Source organism: Aulostomus chinensis, chromosome 1, assembly GCF_037954235.1.
Source record: "Aulostomus chinensis isolate RoL2024-O1b breed Wild chromosome 1, RoL_Achi_v1.0, whole genome shotgun sequence".
In the NCBI taxonomy this organism is placed as follows: Eukaryota; Metazoa; Chordata; class Actinopteri; order Syngnathiformes; family Aulostomidae; genus Aulostomus; species Aulostomus chinensis.
Genome location: NC_141320.1, coordinates 56,905,248 through 56,921,947, shown reverse-complemented (window position 1 = coordinate 56,921,947; position 16,700 = coordinate 56,905,248). Strand labels below are relative to the sequence as shown.

At 43.8% G+C, this 16,700-nt stretch overlaps 1 protein-coding gene across 1 annotated transcript; it reads right to left on the bottom strand.

The window, feature by feature from the left end:
- Positions 1–1,509: 1,509 nt before the first annotated feature.
- On the bottom strand, positions 1,510–16,368 carry LOC147272357 (uncharacterized). Its single transcript, XM_086207616.1, has 2 exons — positions 15,629–16,368; positions 1,510–3,639 (listed from the first exon to the last, which is right to left on the bottom strand). Exons 1-2 carry the CDS (start codon positions 15,891–15,893, stop codon positions 2,237–2,239), a joined length of 1,668 nt encoding a protein of 555 aa, XP_086063742.1. The 5' UTR covers positions 15,894–16,368; the 3' UTR covers positions 1,510–2,236.
- Between the last annotated feature and the right edge of the window lie 332 nt (positions 16,369–16,700).

Below are 16,700 nucleotides of genomic sequence, written 5' to 3'. Positions count from 1 at the left end.
CTGCAGGGAAACGATGCAGCAGCCGGGAGACCAGAGAGCTCTTCTCCTCAGCCCAAGTTCCAAATTTCTGAAAGAAAATCTGGCCAAGCTTGACCAACTGACTGGGGGCTAGACCATCACCTTGGACATCTAGGGACTTCAGAGAATGTGTTCCAAGTGTCAGAAGTGTTGTATCTGTCATTAAGCCTGAGTAAATTGGAATAAACCAGAGGGAAATTACGTTTTTTTACTTCCGCCAAAACATTTTTTTTTTTGACAGAGGAAAACACTATGCCAGCAATGATTTCATGCACCCAGACACCACTGATTAGCTTCATCCACTCCTTGACCACAAATTTACCAAAGTTGATCGAATTTGGGCGAACAGTGAAGCCTACATCAAGGATTTTGTAAGGACACACCCTGGCGAGAACTCAGTTTGTGTCTCCAAATTGTGCCAAAGGGATTATTTTCTACCTCTGATGAAAACTGGCTCCAAATTACAATAAATTTTAATTTTAGTTGTCTACTTCTAACTATTGGAGCTTTTGGCTTTTGTTCAGCGGTCTGCCTTCGTCTGTGGGGCGCTGCGTTTAAAAGATGGCGAGAGCGCATAGTTTGCGCAGGTTTTACGCTTGAAGTTTTACGCTTGAAGTTTTACGTAGCTGGGATTTGTAGTTCTTGGAATGGTAGGTGTCGATCGATTCAGTAGCTTCTCCCCTTTCCAAAGACTACAAACACTGCCGTAAAGAAGAAGTCTACGCGACACGATTCAACTTTGATTCCGCAGTGGTCGCAAAATTTAAATGTCCCAATTTCGTACAAAAACAGATTAAAATCACCATAAAAAAAGGTAACAGTTGCACTAAAACAGACACCTGACCCTGTTTTGTGAGCATTCGAGTCCAAACTTTGATCAAGAATTGAAAGTAAACATTGCCGTCAAATTTCGGTACATTTTTACAGTGCCCAATTACGTCCAGCGTTTTTGCAGCCCGGCGGTGGGCCGATCGGGCCATAAGGGTTAACACAGAATAATGGAGGTTTTTAGAGCCTACCACCCATAAGATGGTGTTTTTCAGTGAACATGGCCACAGGGTCATCATGTTGTGAGCTGCATCTGCAGTTCTGGCGATGAGACTGTTTAACGGCGTCTTCAACCCCTTCCTAAACACTTGAACTTTATAGATGCTGTGATGTTATAGCTTAGTCAGCAAAGAAGGCCAGGAGAAGAAGCTGAAGGCTGCAGAGCTGGAATGGAGTTGTTTCATATCACTGTTTGATGGCGTTTCCTTCCTCTCATCATTTCTCAGAGATGCAGAAAGCAACATGTTAGTTTGTGGAGGCTTAGCTCCAGCGTAACACCTGAGGACCCATCAGAAGCATGAGGAGCAACACACTGGAACTGTCCAGATTGTTGTGAGGTAGCTGCTTGTTGTGATTTTGTGACATCTTGAAAGAATTGTGTTGTGGGATGGAAATAAAGTGACGATTGCAATGACTGAGTTGCAACGACAAAATGGATGTTTTATTAAAAGGTGTGTGGATGACTGTTTACACTTTAATTCAGCTGTCAAAGAAGAAGAAGACTCTCCCTGTAAAAATTCATCATGTGTGTTACAGCCACCCCTCCAAGATGGTCAGGGACCAACTTCAGTCCTGGTCCTGATACAATGGAAATCCAACCAATCCCTCGCATCGCAACTGTGTATTTGTTTCAGGGGCACCCAGCAGCACAGCACCCTGTCTGTGCCAGACCGCTGTGTCTCTGAAGGAGCCGATACTGAGCATAAAATACATGTGTACTCCTACTAAGGGTATTTAACCAGAGGCTCCAAATGATGTCACATAGTTCTCTATAAGCTGGATGACATCATTGATATCAGAGACTCTGCTCACTCAGTAATTGTCACGTCTATAAGATAATTCAGTGCTTGAGCAGTGTTTGTTCAGAGTTCCCTCAGTGTTGTAGCTGATTGTGACCTGTTTTCCTCTATCTGGTTCTCCCCTCGTCTTTTCCTAGCCTCTTAAAATTGCTTCCTGGGTGCAGAGGTTGCTGGGGTGGGGAGCTTGATAAAAGAGATGCTGGACCACAGGAGCAGGCCATTGGTTCACCTCCTGATTGTTTTACCTTATCTGACTATTCTGTCAATGCCATTCCATTGTTCTTTTAAATCATCATTGTGTTTTTATAGTTACACAAATTCATTATTTGGCCATCAACCTGTGTCTTCCACTCTTTGTCATGGCTTCACAGTCACATTGTGATAAATGGTTCCTCCCGAGTGTGTATGCTCATGTGTCTTTTCAGACGTTCCTTAACTGAGAATCTTCTGCCACAAACAGAGCAGAGGAAGGGTTTCTCACCAGTGTGTGTTCTCATGTGCGTTTTCCAACGTTCTTTGACTGAGAATCTTGTCCCACATTCTGAGCAGGGGAATGGTTTCTCTCCAGTGTGTGTTCTCATGTGTGTTTTTAGGTGTCCCTTTTCTGAGAATCTTTTGCCACACACTGAGCAGGTGAGTGGTTTCTCCCCAGTATGCGTTCTTGTGTGCATTTTCAATAGTCCCTTTTCTGAGAACCTTTTCCCACACACTGGGCAGGGGAAAGGTTTCTCCCCTGTGTGCGTTCTCATGTGTGATTCCAGATGTACCTTGACTGAGAATCTTTTGCAACAAACTGAGCAGGGGAATGGTTTCTCTCCTGTGTGTGTTCTCATGTGTCTTTTTATGTGTGCCTTGACTGAGAATCTTTTGCCACACACTGAGCAGGGGAATGGTTTCTCTCCAGTATGTGTTCTCATGTGACATTTCAGATGTCCCTTTTCTGAGAATCTTGTGCCACAAACTGAGCAGGGGAATGGTTTCTCTCCAGTATGTGTTCTCATGTGTGTTGTCATGTGTCCCTTGACTGAGAATCCTTTGCCACAAAATGGACATGGGAACGGTTTCTCCCCAGTGTGTGTTCTAATGTGTATAACCAAACTCCTTCTGTACCTAAAACCTTTACTGCATGTTGAGCACCTAAAGGGACGCACATCCTCACTGACTTCTGCCTCAGATTCAGAAGGACCAAAGGTCACGTTCCTGATGATTTCTGATTCTCTTTCCGTCTTTACTTTTTGCTCTTTTGAGCTGCAATGAGCCACTTCCTGTCCTGGGCTCAGTTTCTGAAGCAAATTCCTCCTTGAGCCAAAGGGTTCCTTGTGCTCAGAGGTGGCCGTGTTATCAGGTCTGACCCAATCATACTCACTGACTTCAGTCTCAGCTTCAGAAGAGTCTGACATCTGGTTGTCAGTCTGGGGTAGTACAAGTGTATCTGGATCTACGTTGCTGGCTGGTTCTGGTTCTCCACACTCTTCTCCATCAGCTTCTGTTTTCAGAGGATTTTTTGGGCTGCTGCTCAGAGACTCTTCTTTCAAGTTCTCCTCAGTTAGACTCTGATGAAGCTGTGGGAACTGAGGTTTCTCTTCGTCCCCTTCACTCTTCACAGGGACCAGAGTGAAGGGGAACGTGGTGATATCAGCCTCCTCCTGCCCTTGAAGCTGCGCTCCCTCCTCACTGATCCTGAGCTCCTCCCACTCCTCTTTAATTTGCGGGGGCTCTGGGTCCTGCAGCTCAGGGGGAACCTCTTCTTTAATCCCCAGCAGCTGCTCCACATCTGCAGGACACAAACAGCAACATCAGAAATCTCTTCATTTGACTCTGAAACAGCAGAGCAACAGACAGAAACAGAAATCAACTCAATGAAGAGAGACGTCCTGCTACTGACAACCAGTCAGCAAACTGGGAACAGAAACGCTGGCTTCAGATGCTTGGATCAACGTTGTGTCACCCAGGTCAAAGGTCATAGGTCCCCTCTGCTGAATGGTTTTGTCCATTCATAATCACATCTGCTAGTCAGAATGTTAATTTCTCTGATGTGACCCTGTAGGAGAATGAGAGTTAAGTCACTAGAACCAGAGGTTAGTGAGCAACCCCCCTGGTAGTATTTTCTGATCCAAGACATCTGGCAAGCATAACCAAAGAAAAGGTCCTGGCTGAGAAGGACCGTGGTGACCCTAAAGACTCTTCAGTTGGTCCAAAACGCTGCTGCCCGCGTGTTGACGAGAACTAGTAGAAGAGACCATGTCTCTCCTGTACTGGCCTCTCTGCATTGGCTCCCTGTCAAATTCAGAATAGAATTCAAAATTCTCTTTCTAACATACAAAGTCCTCAACCAACAGGCACCTTCATCCCTGACAGAGCTCCTAGTCCCCTATTATCCAGCTAGAACCCTTCGCTCCCAGGATGCGGGGTTACTGGTGGTTCCTAGAGTGTCTAAAAGTAGAATGGGAGTCAGAGCCTTCAGCTATCAAGCTCCCCTCCTGTGGAACCGTCTCCCAGTTTCAGTCCAGGATGCAGACACCCTCTCGACCTTTAAGACAGACTTAGGACCTTCCTTTTTGATCAGGCTTATAATTGGGCTGCTTAGGCTGGCCCTTAGATATGCTGCTATAGGCTTAGGCTGCTGGGGGATCTCCCATGGTGCACTGGGCTTCTCTCTACTCCTCTCTTCCCTCTCTGTCCTCCTATATTTGAGATACATAAATCATACTCATACGTATTACTGAGCCTTCCGGCTCCCCTGATCCCAGATCCAAGGTGCTGCTGGAGGAGGCTGCAGACCTGAAGAGGCTCAAGCTGCCACCCATAGCTCCACCTGCTCACGTCCCTTTCTGTCCATCAGTCTCTTCCTTTCTCTCTCTTTATCTCTGTCCCACTCGTTCCTTCTGCATATCTGTCTTCCTCCATTATCTGTCTTTGTCTCTGCCCCGCTCTCCTGCTCTCTTTCCCCCCATCCGGTCAAAGCAGAAGGCCGTCCCCACTGATCCTGGATCTGCGCCACAATCCTGCTTGTTAAAAGGAAGGTTTTCGTCACCGCTGTTGCAGGCTGTGCTTGCTGGTGGAGAATTGTTGGGTGTAGATTCATTGAAGGAGTGTGGTACTGGACCTGCTCTACCTGTAAAGTGTCATGAGATAACTTTTGTTGTGATTTGGCGCTGTACAAATAAAACTGACTTGACTTGACCCTCAGCAGTGCCTGCCTGTCTGCAGCTGAACAGCTGTAAAATCACACAAATGAAGAACTCCATCCTGCTCTCTATGGAGAGGTTCAGTGGGGGGGTGAGAACTCCTGAGTTCTCCATTGTGCCTTCTTGATGACTGCAGTGGTGCTGCAGCTCCAGGTCAGAGCCTCCTGTATGACCACGCCCAAGAACTTCGGAGAAGCCGCGCATTGCTGCCCTGCTGCTGCAAGTGGAGCAGAGAGGAGAGCTGTGGCAGGGACCAAATTCCTAACAGGCATAGAACTCTAAAGTAACATGTCACCTATGAAGTGTTTTGCTACCAAGCACTACTGAGACCCTAAAAACACAAATTTTAGACCTTCATGATGCAAAAAAAAAAAAAAAAAAAAAAAATTAATTCTGAATTTTTTTTCTCTAATAAAACTCAAATAAGTACAAAAGCATTAACTTGACTAGACTCCATTCTTCAGGTGTCCACTAGGGTGAAGACAGAGCCAGTTAATCTTTGAGCTCAACAAATGCCTACAGCCAGTCTCACTTCAGTTTTCACTAAAGGGCGCTGTTGCACCCAATAATGTAATAATTTACCGAAAATGTAATAACGCCTGAAAATGTAATAAAATTTTCACTTAACTCAATCGAAAATGTCATAAAACCCAATAATGTAATAACGTGACCAATAATGTAATAAAATATTCTGACTGATAATGTAATAACATTTTTACCGATAATGTAATACCTTGTTACATTATTGGAGATTTATTACATTTTCAGGTGGGTCTTTTTTTTTTTTTTTTTAAATGATAATGTAATACTTGACAGATAATGTAATATATGGTCTATATTTTGTGTTTTGAGAATCCAAGACTGTTATATAGCCGACACTGGATTTGAAACAACAGAATGACTGAATTGCAGACCTGTACCATACAGCTATATGCACATGCAGATACTCAGGAACATCCTGGTCCTGCTGAGTCTGTCATTAACTTACCTCCTTTGGTGACCAGAATTCCAGCTCAGAATTCCGGCATAGTTTTTGAGCAGCACTGGAGACCCCAGGCAACACTTCCCCAAAGTACCTCTTCACTTCACAGTTCACACCAACATATTATGACCTCATGAAAACAAGTCAGTGACACTTCATTTGTAAAGATATAACATAAGCATTCATAACACCCACATACACATTACGTGACACCTGACACAAATTGGTTCCTGTTGTTTGTCCAATTTCAGACTGGCAGCCAATGCATCTCTCACATAGATTTCAGGCAGGAAAGACTGGCACAGATGTCTGAACAGATGAGAAACCCTGTTTAGTGTTCCTAACATGCTCATATCCATCTCAAGAGTGAACTTAATGATTAATTCCAGAATTTCTGAGGGCAGGACAGGGGATGCAATGTTTGAAGTTGGCACATTGACAGGAGATTTAGGGGAACTAACTGAAGGAATGTCAAGAGTAGAACCACCATTAACTTCCACTTCACTCGCCAGCCCTGGTGCGGTCTGTCTTGCTGGGATCCTTAGCATTTCGTCTTCCTGATTACTCTCTATGTAGGAGTTGACAGGACCACTAAGGCTGACATAGTGATCCCCATGCCCAATGTGGGCATTTCCTCATTGTATCCTTCAGTGGGTGAAACAATTGAGGTTGCATCTATGCCAAGAGTTGAAACAACTAGAAACTGAGTGTGGAACATTTGAGCAGCTCATTGGAGAGTGATGTGATATCCAAAAGTCCCTGATTCACCCATGTTGTTTACGTAGTCATCCCAGTTACCATCTACAAAGGAAGACAATGGTGTACCATCAACGACAAAAGGATTTGCAGCCAAATCTGACACAATCTCCTGCCTTAAAGTTGCTGGTGAACGGAAGATTCCCAGGTTTGCCAGCTGATCAGCCATAGCTGCAAACTGGCAGTTTCCGTATGGGAGAGGATCAAGCTGGACTGTCATTCCAGAAGAAATTAGGGATTCAACATGGTCTCGTGGGTATAGGAAATGAGAAAGTTTTTTCTTGTCTTCTTCTCATGGCCATTAAACTGAAAATGTTTCGTTCTACATTTTTCCCCACTACGTGTGATACTGGTAATGTCAGCCACTGAAAACTATCTCTCCTGGAAGCCATCTGGTGTTTCATATTGAACCTTGTACTTGGACAACTTCAAATTTCTTTTCACAATTGTGCCAACCACAACAGCATGCTTCTTGGTGACACGATGTTTAGTGTCCTTTATTCTTACCAAGATCTCTTCATTGACACAGTATATTGAGACTGGTGTGGATCCCAAGCTTTTGAGGATTAGTCTCTCAATGCGTTTTTTGTTTGCTTGACGTGCTCTTTGCCTAATCATTGGTCGTCTCTGGTGAAATGATTTCTGTTGTCTCCTGGTAGGTAAAGTGCTTCTGCAATCACCTGGATGGGTCTCTGTTTCCACCTCCGAAAGATCACAGTCCAGAGGTTGCATGACATTATTGCTTTTTCTGCCATAGTAGACCTGAAAAGGTGAAGCCCAGTGCAGTGTCCTTTTTGGGTCCTCATTCAGTACTCTGGCGTAGACTGGTAAATGGCTTACCCAATTCACTCCTTCACACTCTAGGTTTAGCAGGTCGCACAATATCTTTTAACGCAATGATCAATGCATGCGCTCTACTTTTCCTTGACTCTGTGGGTGGTAAGGGGAGCTTTGAATGATCTTCACTTTAAGGGATTGCATGAGTTTCCTCACAGCACCATGGAACTCTTTACCTTGGTCATGTTGTATTATTTTCAGAGGCCCATGTTCACTGTAGATCAAATTCAAGTGGTTGGCTATTTCACTGCTACTTTTCCCCTTCAGTGGCTTAAGCCAGACATATCTACTTAAGACATCTTGCACCGTTAGAATGTATCTGTATGTGGCTTTGCCATACCATACTTTCCATTTATTCATATCCACAAGATCAATCTGGTGTCTGGTCTGTACCTCTTTGGCCTCCATTGGCTTCAGGATAGGTTTGTTAAAAAATCTGGCCTGAAGGTGTTGGTAGCGTTTGGATGCATCCAGAACACCTCGAATCCTGGCCTCACTAAGGCCCATGTAGTGCTCTCTAAGCCGTACCTTGAGTTTTCTTGCCCCAGAGCCTTTTGTTTCCTCTAAGCCTTTCATCACAAGTGTTGGGATAGAGCCTTTCTGAACAACAACCTTCCCATTGAAAAAGACAGTGAGGCCATCTTCATCTAAGGAAAACTTGTCTCTGTTCCTCCAAAACCTGATCATCGCATTCCGTTGTACTCTTGTTCGACTTGCAACTGGAACACTGAACTCTCCTTTCAGCAGTTTCAGAATGACGTCATAGCTCCCCTCATCCATTGGTTGTTGACCATGGCCCATGCACATGGGCAAGAGGGCCAGGAGCAAAAAAAACCTCATTGCAAGTAATTCTGTGAAATGAATGTTTTATGGCAATACGTTTAATCTCTTGTGTCTCAATGCAAACGTTTCAAATCTGAATTAAACACTGTACATTTGTGCAGCTTTAATCTTATTTATTACACCTTACTCTTTTATCAAACCATTTTAACCTTTATGAACTTTTCCTTTCATCATTTTAAAGGACTTTTAATAACAATTTTAACCAAATATGAACTTTTTAAAACCATAAATTATTCACTATTCATTTAATAAGAAATTATTCTTAACAGGGTTACGTCGACATAACACATAATAATTATTAATTAATGATAAGACTATTGCTGCACTTAATTAATGTCTAATTAGCATGTAACATGTGGTCAATAACAAAAAATATAGCATGTAGTCTACCACTTTATCATCATATTCTATCAAACTATTTTCTGATAGACATCTTAAGCCAGCGGTTCCCAAACACCAAGACTGGTAGGCCTACCAAGGGTGCTACAAGCTGCAGAGAGAGAATGAAAAAATATATAATTTGTTTTGTCTAATTTTCTTCCGGTAGCTTTATTTTGGAAAGTTTGCCCAGCTTATCGGAAATAAAATAGACTTCCGACAGGATTTCCCATTTTTTTCTAAAGACACCGGTGGGCAACTCCAAAAAGACAATTCGGGAAATCCCTCTATGTCGAAACCTCCCCACCCTGAACGGAGAGATGGACGCAACTGGAGAGGAAACAGCTGAACAGGTGTGCGCCCTATCTGTGCTGTCTGTAAATACTGAAACACATCGAAAGAGCAGCCTGTCTGGTTTTATTTGACATTTTTCTGTCCAAAACACAACAATAAAAATAATTGGCAATAAATCGCTACTCCCCCGTTGCCATCGAGACTCAAACACACTATATATATATATATATATAGATATAGATATATAGATAGATATAGATATAGATATATATAGATATATATAGATATATATAGATATAGATATATATAGGTAGATATAGATAGATAGATATAGACAGACAGACAGACAGACAGACAGATAGACAGATAGACAGATATAGATATACAGTAGATATAGATATATAGATAGATATATATATATAACATCTATATATATCTATATCATATATAGATATATATATCAATCATATATATAGATATACATAGATATAGATATCTATCTAGATATAGATATATAGATATAGATAGATAGATATATAGATATATATAAATCCCCCAAAAAATATATTAACTCCAAAAGTTAAAAAATAACCATGTCAGTTGTACGTTCAGGGAAGCAATAGTTATTCTCTTGTTTCAGTGTAATTAACAGTCTTGGATTCTCAAAACACAAAATATAGACTATATATTACATTATCTGTCAAGTATTACATTATCTTTTTTTTTTTTTTTTTAAAGACCCACCTGAAAATGTAATAAATCTCCAATAATGTAACAAGGTATTACATTATCGGTAAAAATGTTATTACATTATCAGTCAGAATATTTTATTATATTATTGGTCAAGTTATTACATTATTGGGTTTTATGACATTTTCGATTGAGTTAAGTGAAAATTTTATTACATTTTCAGGCGACATTTTCGGTAAATTATTACATTATTGGGTGCAACAGGTGCTAACGTCAGATATGGATTTCTACTGGTGAGTCCCAAATTGCATAGTTCCAAACTGTAGACTTACAAATTTTAATTGAGTATACTAAGAATACTATGTACTCAAACGCGCAGTGAGTGAGTTTCGAGGGTGCAGTGCTGTCCCAAATCACATACTGCAGCGTGGCGCCCTCACCGGAAATAACGACACAATGTCTTCTTCTACGCCGACTAGCGCCGCATCACCATCGGCTAATTACCACCACATTTTGCCTGCGCTTGTTTGATTGTTGTTTGATTTTTGAGGCAGTAAAACAGCAAAATGTACGGTCATCGCGCATTGTTACAACAGTTGGTGCCGACACCACGATGTCTTCTGTTGGCTGAGGATGCAACGGTGTGTGGAGTTTATTTGTGTGATCTATTTAGCACAACATTTTGGTGACAAGTCATTTTGTTTTTCAAACCCGTGTCCACACAGAATTTCAATATCGTCCCCGTTATTTAATATAAAGACGACTCTATACAAGTCAGTGTCGACCGACTCTCACGGCAGTTGTCAGCCACCATTTTAATCAATGAAATGAGTGCGGCGAGTGTCCACAGTCGCATCCTCAAATCTTGACTTATTTGAGTACATCACGCGAGTACTTTTGCATGTTCAATTTTCACAATCTATCCATCCTTTTTTCCATTTTGAGTTGAGTATACTCCAAATTTTAAGTATGCAGTATGGAGGTATGTGATTTGGGACACACAATACAACTCACTAAGGGACTGACACATGTCACCATCTCCCCCTATCGAGGGTCTTTTTTTTACATTTTTTCAACATTACATATCTTAAAACAGTGTCATAATTGAATGCCTGAATAATTCATTACTAGAAAATTCTGATTCCATGATGTAGAAAGATGTGAAGTAAAAAGTCAACTTGTCGCTTTCTTGTGTTGACTCAGACGAAGGGTTTGGTACGGAAACCTGGAACCAAAACGGTACGAACCAGACCAAATAAGAACCAACATTTTGGTGCCTCATTTCAGTGCCTGACTTTTTGTTTAGCGCTCCCTGGTACACCAGTGTCAACTTGCTGTCAGTGCTGCTACTCAGCAGCCTTGTTCTTGATCGACAGCCAGAGGATGAGGGAAGATGCTGACAACCAAACACTTTTGGGTGAATTTCACTTTCAAGAACGGAGACTCAGCCACGTGTAGCAGACGCCATAAAAATATGGCATGTCAGGGCGGTAACACATCGAATTTAATGATGATTGTTTGTAATAATAAGTTAAATATATTAAATACGTTTTTGTTTTTTTTTACATCAATACATGATAAAAAATTCAAACACTGTTAAAGGTGGGACCTTGTTAAAAATGCTTTCTTTAAAAAAAACTGCTGCCTTTTCGTTGTCGAGGCAGAGCGAGACAGTAAAATATGCTTGATTGTTAAAGGCCCATCACAAAAATGGCTCAGCAAAAAAAGAAGGTGTTCATCTAGAACACGGGTCCCCAAACTTTTTTTCTGTGAGGGCCACTTAACTTTTCCCTTCTCCGATGGGGGGTCAGTTTGTAACAGAAAAAGTGTGCCGATCATGGGGTGCCTAAATGTAAAAATGCACTGTTTTCCAGAAAGCCACACTACCTAATAACCCTCTCTGGGTTCGGGTCTAGGGTTTTTTCCTGGGTGTTGCCAGATAGGAGCACAGACTGCAGGAGGGTGGACTAGAACGTCACGCTCTGTGCGTGTATGAAATAGTCACTGACTGACTGTGTTCACACCAAACGGCAATGGGAATTTTCGCGTTGTTTTATTCGCGAATATAAACACACTGATCCAGCGATCAAATTTGCACGAGTAAAGTGACGTGAAAATTCACGTCGCGTTTGGTGTGAACACTGGGGCTGCAAATAACGACTATTTTAATTGTCGACTAGTCACCGACTATTGAAACCATTAGTTGACGAATTGGATCATTATTAATTTTTTTCTTAAATTTAGCATGAAGTTGATTTAATTATGTGACAATGATAATAAACAAGAAAGATGGGTACAATGAAAAATAGATCTTTTATTGACCATTCATTCATTTAAAATAAGTTTGTCAGGCACAGTCTCATAACGCTAGAGCTCTCTTTTATAGTGAAGAGACGCTTCTAAAATAAACCGTACTGCTTGAATGTTACTTGAATCTCACCGAGGTGAGTCAGACTCTGTTTCGTTCAACTGCCGACCTGCTCTCTCTTTAAATGTTCCTGCATCACCGCCATGACACCAAGGTCTGCTTTGCAACCTTTCCAAGTAGTCTTTCTATCCGCCGTATCCAGGCTAAAATGCCACCAAACTTTAGAAGTTTTGGTGCGCGTACCTGATGTTGACGCCGCGTTCCTGAATGTTACAGCTAAGAGACAGAGACGCTATTGCGCATGAGCGACTCTTGGCAGAGATTACAATCAAGAGAGATGCCTCACTCTGTTGGATAACGCGTGTGGCGACAATAGAATTCATTGTCTACTATTGCTATTATCGATTTTTGTCAACAGCGTCGACTAATCGTTGCAGCCCGAGTGAACACACCTTAAGAGTTAATAATGAAAATAGTTCATAGCTAGTTATCAATTTTATTATCAAATACAAATACACATATGGAAGAAAACATCTAAATGGTCTCTGGTGTTGTTTGGGGACCACTGATCTAGAATGACCACTTTCTCAAGTATTCTTATAAATCAGAGGATGGTCAGTTTTTAAAACCTCCAGCGCTTGAAGACATGAATCTGTGCAAATCAAAGAATCCTGCTGATTGGTCTTTTCTGTGTATTCAAGACTCAAAAGCAAGGCTTGAGCCTCAGCTGTAAAAGTAGAGCATCATCTGGAATGCGTCGGTCACACTGATCTGAACCAACTACTACTTCTGATGCCACACAGCTGTCCAGTTTTGATCCATCAGTAGAAACAGGAGTGCGGGAGGGGAAACGCTGCCGTACATCAAAAAAGCGGCTCTGACGTTCGTTTGGATGGGTTCTAAATTTCTCTGTGACTTCGATCCTTTGTCATCTCAGGTCGCTTCAGAATCCAAGGGGGGACGGGGCAGAGTTGAGGAGATGCAAGACTGTCCAAATTAATATTCAGGTCCTCAAGAAAAGGTTTTATTCCGATTCCAAAAGGTCGAATAGATTTTGGTCTGGTCTCACAAAACTGGAAAAATTGAGGTTGAAAAACAGTAGAATAGGGAGGGTTATCTTTGTTTGCTTTGAGTTTGATTGCATATTGTAAAGCCAGCTTCAGGCGTCGGAACTGAAGGGGAGGTTTCTAATTTAGTGAAACATCTGGCAAAATACGGGTTCATTTAAAAGCAGAGCAATGCCCTGTATTTGATAACTGACGTGACGCTCGGCCAAGCACTTCATCAGCAGCGACCAGTGCTGATGTCAGCAACCTTTCCTCTTCAGGGCGTGTGCTTATTAATTCAGTATCAACACCAACTTTGCACATCAAGTGGTGAGGCTGGCTAACAGTTGCCATTCAACCGCGTGTGCAGCAACGTGCGCCAAGTCTTCTAGTTCCACTCCGCATCCGCTGACTTTCTGCTGTTACATCGGTAACTTTCTGTGGTCTTTGTTTCTAGGAATGAACGAGGGTGAAGCATTTTTAGACCAAACAAAATGAAATTTTAGGTTGGAATTCTGGCCGTTTTAAGACTTTTCAAGGCCTGAATTTCACTGTCTGAAGTTTGAGACTTCTTAAGACCCCGAGGAAACCCTGGTTTACCCCAAGTGTTTTTTCAGATTAAACACCTGGTGAAGTACTACCCCAGGCAGAGCTGGAGTCGTCAGCACTGGAAGTGAGTAGTACTTTTGAAGTCTGTTTTGTCGTCATGTAGAACACTGACGTTCGGTGTGTGAGGAGGGAAATTTAGCGTCCGTCCTCAAAGACGGAGGTGAACGAGATGAGGGTTTAGCTGTTGTTCCTCGCGGTGTTCATGAACTGATTGATGTATTCTGTGTGTTCTTCATTTATCTGACTCACTGATTGACAGCAGAAAATGTCTGGCTTTTATGGGTGACAGTGTATGAATGTGTTTTACAGTTTTTACATGAGAATATGGAGCAGAGGTGCAAGGAGCTGACGGAGTTCCTGTCTGGGGGGGGGGATACCCAGATGGGTGTTCTAGATCCCAAAAAGTGAATTTTCTTGAAGTTGGCCATGAATCTTGTCTGCAGAAGGGCAGCTCTTCTGTGGCAATAGAAGAGTGGTTACATCCACAAAAGAAGCCGGAGAACTCTGAACTCTGCTGTGAATCCTTCATCACCGGTGGGCGGGCGTACAGGAAGGATCACAACCAGGGCAGCCACGCCCACCAGATGTTACTGGCTTGGCATGGCCACTGATATTGATGGATGGGTAGGAGTTTAAGTTCAACGTCCATGGAGGAAACCTGGACTCTGGGTATGAAGTGAAGTCACCTGGTAACTGAGTCGTCCATCTTTCCCTGCCTCTTCACTGTCATGGTCACAGCTAAGGAATCTGATTCTTCTTCTTCTTCTACTCTTCTTCCAGGTGATCTCTCTGTGTGATGAATGATTGCTATCCGTTAATGCGATGATATCTGAGAGGTACTGAGGATGGCAAACTGTGACGATTGGCCAGAAACGCCACACAGGTCAGAGGTCAGTCCTCCGAGGCGGTCCAGTTTGTTATCGTAGTCGTGACATCATCCGTGACATCATCCGTGATCATGTCTCTCTTCGGTGCTTCTTGATTTTGCAAAGCAAAGTTTTTTGGTACACAGAGTTGAACGTGCCCCTCTTTCATCCAAGCCCCTGAAGGCATCGTTCTGTGTAACACCGACACGATTGATTCATTTTTCTATTTTCATAACTCATCGTCGATCGTGGCTCGCGGTTGCTGCACTCTTGACCTCCCGTGAGCCTGGAGTCTCCATCCTGACCAGCAGGGAGAAGCCACCTTGCGCCCGAGAAGGGCAGCTTTGTGGAGGCGGCCAGCAGCCTGAGATCAGACGGTAGCCAATCAACGTGCTTCCCTTCTCCATCCAGTGAATCTCAGCGGGAGCCACGATCGACGAGGCGGAGGCCTTGGAGGCCGTCCTCCCACCAGTTTGTTGGAGAGGTCGTACATCGATGGGAGAATCCAGCTGAGAACGTTAGCTGGTTATGTTTACAACTGCCCTCCATCTATAGACAGACAGATAGATGGAGGGCAGCTCAAGGAGAAATAGATATTTATGTTCAGAGGCTCCAGTGACGAGGAGCTCTTGAAAGTATCCTGGTTTGGTTTCACCAAAAACCTTCACAAGAGTGAGAACTGTGCTTCTGAAGGGGTGCCAATACTTTTGGCCACGTCAGGCCGATTAATGACAGTTGACCTGATGAGCAGGAGTTCATCTGGATAGAAGGGTTTCTACATGTAACCATGGAGACCAAAGGAGCAGTTTTTTGAGGCGGTGTCATAAACAGACAGACATCGCTTTCGGTCGATGCTGCTGGGAGCGACACAACACCGGTTCTCCTGGTCAGTGTGGGGGGACTCACCTGCTCTGTAGAGCCTGACTCGGGGCTTCACCACGGCATCGAGCAGCAACCTCTGCCGGCGGTTCTCCCGCTCGTACTCCGCCACGGTTTCCTCCAGCAGAGCCACGATCTGCTCCGCGGCCGCCGCCAGCCGCTCGGTGAGCAGCGCTCTCAGCCCCGGGACTCCAGCCGCTGAGTCTCCTTCTCCCAGCTGCAGCAGGAAGTCTTCAGCGGCGGCGAGGATCCGCTCCTGGACCGACACCCGCAGCAGCTGCGCGGCGCACATGTTGAGGTTCTACCGGCGCCACTCAGCCTTCAGGAGACAAAGACCGAGGCCGGGGGTTCACGGACTTCTCCTTCTTTCTTTGTTGTTCAGAGGTGTCCCGCTTCTTCTTCTTCTCTTCTTGTGAAGCGCGTATTGATGACGTATTTAGTGACGTGCGAAGCCTCGCCAGCCGGCAGTGACCACGTGACTGATTCAGGACCTGCTTCTCCAGCTTGGCGTGAGATTCTAAATCTAAAGCAGTGAAACGCCGTGGTTTCCTCCCTCTGGTTCGCGCGTCTGTTGGAGCTTCGTTTCCAGAGGTGAACCAGCGAGGAAGAGCAGGTTTTCCCCGTCTGGGAACATCTGGAGTTGATTTCTCCTCATCAGCTCTGCTCTAAGTGATGACCCATGGGCGCAGACTTGGGTAGGGACGCTAGGAACACGTCCCTGCCGATATTCAGCCGCTACTGTGTCGTCACTACCGATACAACCGCTGTCTGCAGCGTTTCGACAACGATGATGGCACACAAAGAGTTAAATGGTGGTCTCTGCTGGAGGTCCCGCCTCTCACCTCAATATCGCTCCCTGATAGGCTGCCGGCTTCCCTCTAACTTACATGTGATTGGCTGTCGTCGCTGTCACTCCATCTGCTCCTCAAAGCTCCACGCAACCTGCTGGTGGGAGCGGATGACAGGCAGTGCGAGTTCTCTGCTACTGCGAGTGGAATCTGCCAACATGCGAGTGTGTGTGTGTGTGTGTGTGTGTGTGTGTGTGTGTGTGTGTTGTATAGGATTTGAAGGATGTCAAAGAATAGAAAACTGGATATAA

Excerpts from the sequence above, each read along its gene's own strand:
- LOC147272357 (XM_086207616.1), bottom strand. The coding sequence starts at position 15,893 with ATGTGCGCCGCGCAGCTGCTGCGGGTGTCGGTCCAGGAGCGGATCCTC. Across the intron at positions 3,640-15,628 it reads AGTCAGGCTCTACAGAGCAG|ATGTGGAGCAGCTGCTGGGG; the intron begins GTGAGTCCCCCC and ends TGTGTCCTGCAG.